At 45.2% G+C, this 11816-nt stretch overlaps 1 protein-coding gene across 4 annotated transcripts in view; it reads left to right on the plus strand.

Annotated features, from left to right (window-relative positions):
* Positions 1 to 10766, plus strand: part of HDHD2 (haloacid dehalogenase like hydrolase domain containing 2) — a 34705-nt gene extending 23939 nt beyond the window's left edge. For all 4 annotated transcript variants that reach the window (XM_026496260.4, XM_026496262.4, XM_026496261.4 and 1 more), the window contains 3 exons: positions 3365 to 3581; positions 6004 to 6067; positions 9962 to 10766. In XM_026496260.4, the coding sequence (XP_026352045.1) occupies positions 3365 to 3581; positions 6004 to 6067; positions 9962 to 10065 (385 nt within the window). In that variant the 3' untranslated portion in view covers positions 10066 to 10766. The remainder of the gene's footprint in view (positions 1 to 3364; positions 3582 to 6003; positions 6068 to 9961) is intronic.
* Positions 10767 to 11816: the final 1050 nt, after the last annotated feature.

Genomic DNA, 11816 nt, shown 5'->3' on the forward strand with positions numbered 1-11816 from the left:
AGTAAGGATGACAAACTGTGGGAAGTGATACAAAGGAGAAAGGGTGATGAGAGAAGAGATCAGAGGTGAGGAGGAAGTCCACTCTACATGTGGAGGTTGGAAATGCTTCTTTGTTGTGCTGATGTTGAAGCTGAGACCCGATGGATGAGCAGAAGATAGCTGTGTGAAAAGCATGGGGAGCTGTGTCGGGAGGTGTGAGCTGAAGCGCAAGAGAGTGACGTGGTTTTTAAGAAGCTGGAAGAGGGGGGTACCTGGGTAGCGCAGTCCTTAAGCGTCTGCCTTCGGCTCAGGGCGTGATCCTGGCCTTCCAGGATCGAGTCCCACATCAGGCTCCTCTGGTGGGAGCCTGCTTCTTCCTCTCCCACTCCCCTGCTGTGTTCCCTCTCTCGCTGGCTATCTCTCTGTCAAATAAATAAATAAATAAATAATCTTAAATTTAAAAAAAAAAGTTGGAAGAGACTGTTGCATCTGGCTCATGACCATCAATAGGGAAGGTGACTTAAGACTGGAGATGTAGGCTGCAGTGAGGACTTCAGGTTTTATACTATTTGCAGTGAGAAGTTGTCAAGGGCTTCTGAGTGGGGGAGGGATGTGATCCTATCTGTACTTCCAAAACTCTCACTATTGCCTGTACAGTGGCTTGGAAGAATGGAGCAAGAGTAGAAAGCGGGAAGGCTGGTTAGGAGACCGTGGCAGAAGTTCAGCAGAGGAGGAAGACGGTTCTGAGATATTTTTATTTTTGTTTTGGAATTGGAAATTACTGGATATGTTAATGGGTAGGGGTGAGGAGGGATGGGCGAAAGGGAGAAGCTAAGGATGGCTACTAAGTGTCTGGTTTGAGGACCCAGGTGAATATATCGAGATGGGAAACATGGGGGGGTGATTATTTTGGGGGGGGCAGAAAGAAAGGGACTCAGTAGTTTGATGTTGAACATATGGGAGATGTCTGACAATTATTTAAGCTGCCAAGTGATTTCATTTCCTATACTCCATCTTCCGTAGAAATGATGAAAAGTTTATTTTTTTCCTGAAAAAGTTATTTAGAAAGACAGTATAGTGTATTTGGAAGAGGACTAGGTTGGTTTTGAGATGTTCTCTGGGTTACAGCTCTCCTTGGTGGTGCGACTGATTGTGGCCAACATCTCTGGATGATCTCTTCATCTAGTGACAGGGCATGTTGGACCTGATGTTCCTTAAAGTCCCTTTCAGCAGTGGTTTGTAGCCATGAATCTAAATTACCCCTTTAGATTTCCTCTCACTGCTCTGCCTAGGATTTCTGTATTGTGGCCCTGCTTGGCTAGGACTTGTTACAGGTTTTTTACTTTGCCTACATGGGACTTACAGCCAAAGATATTTGTATCAGGCCTTGTTTGTGCCTCCCCCACACCTTACTTCTTGAACCTTAGTGGTTTTATAGTTAGATACAGACAGAAAATTGTTAGATTTCCTGCTGATGCATTCCTTGTAACAAAAGCGACTGACCTTTTGTTGCCCTGTCTAGGAAGTGTAAAAACACTCCAAGTGTTGGGGTGTCTATTTTTGATATTTTTAAAATGTTTAACTATAAAAGATCTTTTAATCTGTGTCCTAGAACACGTTTACCTTTCAGTCCATCCTGAATATGCCTTGGCTCTTCAAAGATTCAATAAAGCCCATGTTGTGCAGAGAAGGAGGGTAGAAGGCATCCCTGAGAGGTGCCTATCCTCTCCAGCCTAGTGTAGAACCAGTACCCATTTAGAGAAATGTGGAGGAACCCACAGTTTCAGCCCTTCCAGGGAAGGCACGAAAGTACTGCCTGGGAATTAAAGCACACACATCAATCAAGCTGATAAGTCTTATCCCCAGTTAATATATAATAAAATATTAACAAAGCTAAATCAAATGAGTTTTTAGTTTAGCTATATAAGTGGAAAGCAATTTTGAGGTCTGTTGCATAAAGAATTCCAGTTCCGTGGTAGAGGAGCAAATAAATGGGATTGGGGGCGGGTGACAAGAGGAGGGGGTAGATAAATCACCCATTATTATCTCACTGCTATCAGCAGTGGTTCTTTAAGGCCAACATAGTGGCTTTATCAGGTTTCCTAACATTTGGATTTCAAGATGTATAAGAAGTAAATTTGTATGAATATTAGCAAACACATTTGAAGGATCTATCCTGTGCTGTGAGCAATTCGTAGTAACTAACAGTAAGGCCCTATAATAGTCCAGTATTGGTTTTTACTTAATAAAATATTTAGTCGTAAATGTCTGAATTCTGCATCTCCCACAGGAAGGCATTTCTGTGCCCACTGACAAGAATAATTTAGCAGTTTCATAGTGGAACGCTTAATTACTCATAATTGTGAAGAGTAAGATGTGATGAATTCCTCCTCGATGGACATACTAAATATTTTAACTAAGGAGATGACTTAAAGTAAGTTAAGCTAGTGAGATCATTTATTACATTTGTTAAACCAGTTTAAGAAATCTATCCTGTCCCGCATTCCATCAGATGAGAATACGTGCGTGGCTGTTTCTGCCGTGTGGCTGCAGGCTGCGCTGTTGGGGTGCATGGCAGGTGTTTGGGGACGAGGGTTGGGAGGTGAGCATGAAGAAGCTGGTGTGGTTTTTTGGATGTGGGTTGTTATGTTTTGCCCGAGTCACTCATGAGGATCCTTAGCTATATGTAGAGTGTGGTTCTCAAACTCTGGTTGCCTTTCTGGTTGGTCTGAGGGCATTTGTCCTACATCAGGACAAAGGAAGGGACTTGATAGCATGGGCTTTCTCTTAAACCTCATTGGTGTTTTCTTCAGGGAAGGTGGCCTGAAGCAGTCAGAGGGAGAATGGAAAGGTAAAGGTACAAGAGAAAGTGTTTGCAGAATGCTCTCCTAAATTTCTGAATTAGGAAGAAACTTACGTTTTGGAGTAGAAAAAGAAGACTCCAGGTATTTCCGGAGTTAGCCAAATATGTCAGCCCAGCACAGTTGTGTCATGTTGGAAAAGGCTCTAGAGCCTCCTGCTTACCATTAGGGAAGGTTGAAACAACTTGTCTCATTAAGTTAAGCTTCTTCCCTTGAGTGTCTTATTTAGCTTTACTTCTCTTCATTCTCTTTCCCTGGTGATTTGGGTAAAGTGTCTGAAACCACTAAAGGTAAAAGGTTGACGCAATCCCAAATTTAATAATCTATCACCTTTCTTTCGCGTATTTGAGCGTAATTCCCAGCAGTTCTTCGCTGAATTCATTAGAAGACAGCAAGTCATTAAAAGTTAATAAGAAACTATTTGTTTCTGTGAGTGTGAGTAAAACCACTTTGTGAGTCTGACATTCTTTTGCAGTTATAAAAGCCTTGTTTTTAGCCAATTTCCATTTTCTCTGTCTCCCTAGCTTACTCCTGGACGGGGCAGCTCTGATAGCAGTCCACAAAGCCAGGTATTACAAGAGGAAAGATGGCCTCGCCCTGGGGCCTGGACCATTCGTGACAGCTCTGGAGTATGCCACAGATACCAAAGCCACAGTCGTGGGGAAACCAGAGAAAACCTTCTTTTTAGAAGCATTGCGGGGCACTGGCTGTGAACCTGAGGAGGCTGTCATGATAGGAGATGTGAGTAGAAAAGCCCAGGAAATGCCCGGAGCTTACCTGTCATGCGGGCAAGAGCCAACTTCGAGGCACTGCTTTGAAACAAGCAGACTCTCACTGTGGGTATCAGATGGTAGTAAGTGGGTACCTGTCAGCAGGCTTGCCAGTAGATGGTTAGTGATACTCTTTAAAGAATTGAAATTTTGATGACTTCTGACATTGTTCATAGTGTGGTGAGATATGTGTACAATCAAAAGACCATTAAACACAAGTCAATTAAATGCTTTATATGTCTTTTTGAAGAAAACCTCTATAGAAATTTAAGGGTTTTTTTTTTTTAATATTACGTATGCAGAGAACAATGTATACCTACAAAATTCTACAATTATTTTTTTCCTAGTATATGCTTTATGAAGAACTTCCCAGTCACTGTGCCACAAATAGCTACAGATATTGATTGCCTCGGCCCTCTGAGTGGTAGGGCTGGACCTGGACGATTAGAAGCTCTAGCCAGTGACCTCTGGCTGGGAGCACCTTGCCAGTTTTCCCCAGCGTCCTGGGAAAACGTCATTTTCTACAGGTGCCGTGAGGGGGAAAGAGCTAGAAAGCACCCTGCCTTGTGCCAAAGGAGGCGTCAAGGATTATATTTCAATTTTAAGTAAGCATGTTAGGCTGGAAGGGACCACGGAGGTTGTCTGTTCCAAACCTCCTCATTTGATCGACTGGGTTGCTGGAGCCCAGGAGGTAAAGCTCCATGCCTGGATTCCCACAGTTTGAGTGGCCCAGCCAGAAGCAGAACTCAAGGCTCCGGACTTCCTCCGAAACAAACTGTGGCTCCCTTGCTTGCCTCACTTGTGATGGTGTGGGTACAGCCCAGTGCTCCTCTTTCCCCATCCACTTCCTTCCTCACTCACCTGAACCTGAACAGGATAATCACTAAACTTGACGCTGCTTTGAGAAGCCATCTTTTTAGTTACATCTTTTCCTCTTGGCAAACCTTTAGCTGGCTTTCCTAGGCAAATGCATGTTTGAAGATGTGGGGACGTCAGTATTCTTTATCCCGGGAGTTACCCGTATGAGGACAGGGTGGGAGACGAGAAGGGCACGTGATGGCAGTGTTCAGCTGCGTGGAGGGTTGTTACCCCAGAGGTGGTGGGTTTTCCCTCCCTTCCCTTGTCCACTTTTTCCCACCTCTCTTCTTTCTTCTCTCCCTCTCCCCCATCTCTCTGCTTCACTAAGGCAAGTTTAGATGCAGTGGAAGGTTTTAAGGTAGACCTTGAATGAAGATTTTCACACTCTAGAACTCACTTCCAAGGTCTGTTGTTGAACGATATTAATGATTGTTGAGGAAAAGACTTTCCTTCAGGCATGGTCTGAATGAGTCCTGTCCGTAAAGTCCTACAAAGACATAAGATGGCAGGATTGAGGGGTGCCTGGGTGGAATAGTGGTTAAGCGTCTGCCTTCGGCTCAGGGCGTGATCCCGGCATTCTGGGATCGAGCCCCACATCAGGCTCCTCCGCTATGAGCCTGCTTCTTCCTCTCCCACTCCCCCTGCTTGTGTTCCCTCTCTCGCTGGCTGTCTCTCTGTCGAATAAATAAATAAAATCTTTAAAAAAAAAAAAAAAAGATGGCAGGATTGATTTTCTTTCTTTTTGGGGGGGTGGGGAGAGAGAAAATCCTAAGCGGGCTCCACACCCAGTGCATAGTGCCACGCAGGGCTCGATCTCACAGCCCTGAGATCGTGACCTGAGCCGAAATCGAGTGGGACGCTTAACCAGCCGAGCCACCCAGGGGCCCCATGGATTGATTTTCTTGGTATTTCTTCCAGTCCTTGGATTTTTATTACCTGCTGTTTATCATCACAGTCAACCAAGCATATTCCTCTCTACCTTGGGTAAGAATTGGAAAGAGGAGCTACCTTTTCTAACTGATCTGTTATCTCCAAGGGTGAAGTGAATCTCAGAGAATCTCAGTATTCTGATTTGGCTTGATTCCACCTTTGAGGGACAACTGGCTGGAAAGTAAGGATAGCGTGTTACGTGGGCAGCAGCAGAGCTGCCTTCCGAACGTAGTCCATTCATGGTCTGCATTTGGGTTGTTCACCTTCAGAGCTGCCGGATGAATAGAATGCTTTTCCCATGACCTGTTTTAAGAGGAGACATGTACATGTGGAAAACACGAGCTGTGGATGTGCTTTTTGTGTTTGATCGCTAGAATTACTACTCTGCTGTACACCTTCCACTTCTTCGACACTTCCCTTTCCAAGTGGCATGCTTCCCCAGTCGGTCCCACGTGGACTTAACCCCTTTTCCCCTCTTGTATTTTAAGAAAAAAGAATGCTATCGCACTTGGCCACCCCGTCCTATTCAGTCAGTCAGTTGGTAGGGTTCTGTTGACAAGCTAACTGAAGACAGTGAACTCAATGCTTTCTTTATGCTTTTCTAGGATTGCAGGGATGATGTTGGTGGAGCTCAGAATGTCGGCATGCTGGGTATCTTAGTAAAAACTGGTATGTATCTTCTGCATAAGCCTTCTCTAAATCAGAATTGTAAAATACACAGTTGCTTGAAGAACAGTCTTTGGAGAAATGACAAAGCCCACTGGGCGCTTTAATTCTCTTTCTGTCACAAAGCAAAAATAAAATGGGCTCAGGATCTCAGGGAAAAAAGATATTGTGGGAGGGCCCATGCTGCATAAAACTGGAAAGATCAGAGAGAGTTCAGAGGTTATTTTGAAACTTATCAGAGATAACCATGCTGGTTGACAATTAGTATTTATATGTTTTTCTTGATCCACAAATCACCACATTGGAATGGACCAAAGGCGACTGATTTTGGATTGCTCTATAAAAGTATCTCCTTTTTTGGTGCCAGCTATGAGATGATAAAGTTGGTCTCCTTAGAAACTGGTGGGCTAAGTGATCTGATACTTTCCGTTAACGTTTCCATTTTTTAAAAATCACACAAAGAACTTTTATCTTTCACTATGTTAGGAATTATTTCCTATACCAAAATTAGGTATAGTCTTTGTGGCCCCTCAAAGTAAATTTAAGGAAGAGCGGGAACTTACTGGGGAGGACTCAGCTAATACAGTATTATGACTACAGAGGACCCATTAGTGTCTTGGGTCCTGGCCTCAGTCCGCAGTGACTAACTATGCACGGGCATGTGCCTGGGTTCATATAATGCTAGCGAAACCATTTAAGAGGCTGTTCCTGAAAAGGAAGATTTAAACAAAGTTTCAGAAGAGCTGCAATATGGAAGTTTTTTAGAAAAAGTACATTTACTCCTGACTAACATTTATTCAAGAAAATGTGGTTGCATAAAAGCTATTTTAAATTTAAAAGTAGAAACAAGAAAGCATAGCTACAGCTACCATTGAATAAGAAGTATTTGGCAAGGCCTTGTGTGAACAGAGTGCAGACTGTGCCGGCGTCCTAGAGGGAATCATTGGAGCCTTGCAGACACTGACTCCAGTCTTTACAGAACGAACAGTGTGTTCACATTTCTCAGTCAAAATGATTAGCACCCTCCTGGGAACATTACTGCCCTTTGATGTAAGCAAAAGAGAGGCGGTATCAAGAAAAAGTCAAGAAAAGTCGTCACACTCATGATCCCTCCCTGTATCTTAAATTTTCAAATTCCTGCCATTCACTATTTTATTTTCTGGTCACTGAGGAAATCTCCGTATAACTATTTCTCCTCTTGTGTATCAGTCCTGTGAACACTTTCTCTCCTTAGTTCACATAATTAAGGATTTACTCCAAGTATCCAAACCGCCCTATCCAATGTCTTGTGGGCCTTGCTCCCCTCCCCCTTGGCTGGCCTCTGTGGGTTCTCCCTTCTTTTCTCCCTGGCAGCTGGTTGTGGTCAGCCTGTCACAGAGCCATCTGGTTAGTGTTAGAGAAGCCAGCAGCATAACACAACCAAACTGAAAATATGTAACCAATAAAGTAGCGGAGTCCAGTGCAGGGAAACAGGCCCATTTGTACTGTTCATCTCTGGTCAGAGACAATCCCAAGTAAGCCCACTGTTCTAAAAGCACACAGGACGGCTGGCTGTGTGGATGCATTTGAACTGCATGCATTTGTACCAGTGCTAGGCTTCCCACTGTTGAAAATGATCACGAAGGTGTTCACCTGTCCCGTACTAAGTACTTCTTGTGGGTGGTCTTGAGCAATTTTGTTTCTCAGTGAGTAGCACATGATTGTTGCTCAGTATACGTTTGCCCAACGATTTGTTTTTAAAGATTTGTGACTAGTCCTACCCAGAATTTATTCGTTTAGCATGTAGAATAGTCACCTAGAAAAGATGGGGTCCGTCTTTATTTAATATCAAAATGGCTTCCTGTCTTCTCCCAGGAATTTATTCATCCAGGAGAGCACAGACTGCCACAGTGAGTGAGGCAGGCATGGGTGACGGTGGCGGTGGCCTGCTTCCTTCATTCAGCCCACGTTAGCGAGCACCTGCTGTGGGCCAGCCACAGTTTGAGGTGCCGGAACTGTCGCACCTCTGTAAGCCACTGTGTCAGTGTGGACTTTGTAGAAGCCCCCGCTTGCAGGGCCAGACAGCAAGAGCATTCTGCAAGCCCTTATCTCCACGGCTAGGAAACTTGACTTTCACATACACGCCCTTAGGCCCCTGGATCTGGGAAGTAGGTGGTATGGTAGAGCAGTAGTTAGTAATTTCTGTATGAGACCAAGTAGAAATGTGGCAAGAGTTTGTACTAAATGGAATTTAAGCTTGAGAAAAAAATAGCAGCAGAGTTTTCTTTGTGGCCCATACTGCGGACAGGCGCCTTGAGGATGCTAAAGGCGAGTGAGACAGATACTCATTACCTTCGTACATTTGGTGCTGGCTCTGTTCCTGTAGGAATTCACAGTTAGTAAGACAAGGCAGGAAACATCTTCACCACAGTGCGGAGGTGTGGAACAGGGGCTTTTCAAGCTTTGCGCTTGCTGGGCAATGCCTTGTAAAGAGGTAGTTACTAGAGAATGGCAGGAACTCTAGGAAACGGTGGGTCTGTTGTTAGGGGAGCTGGATTTAGACAGAGAGTGCTGGAGAATGCAGAGGGATAGATGGCAGAGATCACAGAAAAAGGGGTGAGAGAGCAAAGAGAAGGGGGAAGTGCAGAGGTAGCCCAAGTGGCTAAAGGGCGCTTGGCCTTGTTCCCCAAGGCCTCAGATGAAGCAGTGTTCTGCCCTTCCTTCCTCCCTCACTCCATCCTTCCTTCCTCCCTCCCACCCTCCTTCCTTCCTTCCTCCCTCCCACCCCCCTTCCTTCCTCCCTCCCTTCCTTCTTTTCACTCTTAAAGAAAAAAATTGTGGAACGCTCACCACGTGTTAGTCATTATGTTCAGTGCTGGGAATGAATACATTGGGGAAAATAACAGACACGGTCCCTACTCTCAGAGAACTCGCAGTCTTAGGCGTGAGACAGACATTAAACAGATAAACATATAATTGCAATGCGTTATAAATATTGTGGAGGCAAAGAATAGGGTGCTAAGAGAGAGGATAACAGGGAGGAGATGTAACTGGGATGGGAATGTGAAGTTTGACCCGCAGCGCGCAGGAGGTGATGGGGGTGAGAAGACTGTTGCCAGCAGAGGGGACGGCAGGTGTGAAGGTCCTCAAAGAGCCATCCAGTCTAGGACTGCAGTCTTGTGAAAGTAGCACAAGCTGAGGTTGGAGCGTTGCTGGCCAGATGACAAAGGGCAGCGGTAGGGATTTGGGTTCTTTCTGAAGGGCAGTGGGACCCATTGAGGGTGTTTAAATAGGGACCGTGCATCATCGGATTTACATTTGTAAGAGCTGCCTGTGACCACTGGGTGGAAGGGGTCCTCCTGCGCAGGGGTGTTCAGTTGTGTGTCCCACGTTCCAGAGCCCGGGGAGACTGAGGCGGTGCACCTGCTGGGCGGACCGTCCTGCCTGGCCCAGGCCTGTGTGCCTGCGTCACTCTCCGTCCCCACTCCCAGGCGGTCACAGGGTCCCTGCTTGGCAGCAGCACGTTCACCCTCGGGAGCTGAGAAGCCTCCGTGCTGTGGTGTCCTGGCTTCCACTGAAAAGCCATGATTCAGTCACCGTTCCTATCTTTAGGGCTGGCGGGGAAGAAAATGATTTCCCCGGCTGTGGAGATCTGAAGGAAACCGTAGCGGCCAGGTGCCCGGGGCTGCGACCGTCCGTTGTGAAGGACCAGAGTCCTGGGAAGATGCTGGATGTGATATTGCTTGGGATTGTCTCATTGCATCCTAAAGCTGCACTAAGAGATGCTGTGGGAGCTGGGGAGCCCCCGATTCTCCAGTACTCGCCAGGGTGGTTCGGTGGTGGCCCCAGTGCTCATGGACGTGATGAAGGTGGCATTTTAGCAGTAGCCTTTGTTCACTGGCTCTACTTTCATTCCAGGGAAATACCGAGCAGCAGATGAAGAAAAAATTAATCCGCCTCCTTACTTAACTTGCGAGAGCTTCCCTCATGCTGTGGACCACATTCTGCAGCATCTCCTGTGATCCTTTATGTGACTCAGAAGCAACCTGAGATGCAGCTTTTCGTTGTCTGGAGTGACTCCCTCCCCGTCTCCACGCCAGCGTAGATAGACCCGGACCAGCACTCCTCTATTGTGCATGAATTAGAAAGAAAGGTATCGAATTGCAGCCAGCCACTATGCCTTGCTTATCCCTTTTGTTTTATTTTGTAAAAGAAGATGAGACCCAGAGAAAGGGAAAGCTGAGATTTTATGCCATTCCTTTAAAATATTCATCAGGTTCGGCAGGGCTGGGAGGGAGAACCTCCGGCGGGGAGTCGCGTTCTCTTGTGAATAAAACTGAATGGCATTTTTTAAATTATAAAATAATGTGTTGAAAAGGAGCATTTCGGCTGCAGTTTTAATATTGAGTTCAACTGTGAAATCCATCAGAAGTGCCAAGTGGAGTACAAGTCAGAAGCAGCAAAATGAATTGTCCTTTGGCCCAAGTGATCAAGTGAATTTGCCTTAACGGATGTTGAAAACTAGATTATCTACCGTATTATTCCCAGCACGGGTGACTTCTTTTTCTCTTCATTAGCCAGAGATGACTAATTTAAATTTAGAACCTGATTTTAATTTAAAATAATATTTCCATTAATAACCTATTCATTGCAGATACCTATTATACTGTGTAACAGTTGTTTTGGAAATTTTATGTAAAATTAAAACTATCAGTATTTTACAGATGTTTTAATTAGACATTGTTATTAACAGGAACAGTGCAGAAACTAAAATCAAGCCTTTAATGTCTTACAGACCATGCATTTTTGAAGTTAGTGTCCACCGGGGTCCTATTAACTGTACATTTGCAAGATTTCATTATTTTTGCCTCTGACACTATGGGAGAAATCTTTTAGAAGCTATTGGGACAGATTCAAGCTTTTATGTACTTGGTTACTACAGCTGTAAAATGAAATCTCGTCTTGTAGCATGGATTATTCTTCTCATGCTAAACCCACCAAAATGAAGGGGCCTGAGGAGGTAATGATTTTCCTAGTGCATTTGCATACTGTGATCATCCTGGGCCTTCGCTGTTGTTTTACAGGGCTCTTGGGCATTGAGTTATTAGCGTGTAATTGGACATCATTGTGGTGTTCACCTTACTGAGGCCCACGCTGATGTTAATGAGCTTCGGGCTTTGATGCTTGTTTAGAGATCAGCTTGGTCTTGGGTGGCAGGGAGCAAAGCTAAATAAATGGCAGCTCCCTCTCCTTTTGGTGGTTTGGTGATCACTCTGTTCTTGTTTTTGCAGATGCCCTGACTTAGTACTTACACAGCCTAGAGTGCAAAGGACAGCTGTGATAGGAGGGCGGCCGCCGATCAGAAGCACGAGTGGAATGGCCAGGAGTGTAGGTTTGGGGGCCTCGCCAGCACTTAACTAGCTCTGGGCCCTTGGGCAAGTCACCTAGGCTCTCACGCCCCCTTTTCCTTGTCTGTAAAATGGAGACCGTGCCAGCACCCACCACGTAGGCTTGTCGTGAGGGTTAAATGCGTGACCAGCATATTAAGTATTGAGAATAGAATCGGACAAATGCTGAGTGCTGTGTGTTTTTGGCACTAATGATGAGGCAGACATAGCAGCACTGCCCACACTGAATAATCTGATACATCTTGATAGAATTCATCTCAATAGTCAGTTCAGTGAGAGAAGTCTTCCTGAGGATTAAAAAAACGAGACATTCTACTCCATTGAAACTCCCACACGCAGAGGCGCACGGAGCAGCTCTGCGTGCG

This window comes from Ursus arctos, unplaced genomic scaffold (assembly GCF_023065955.2).
Source record: "Ursus arctos isolate Adak ecotype North America unplaced genomic scaffold, UrsArc2.0 scaffold_17, whole genome shotgun sequence".
NCBI classification, from domain to species: domain Eukaryota; kingdom Metazoa; phylum Chordata; class Mammalia; order Carnivora; family Ursidae; genus Ursus; species Ursus arctos.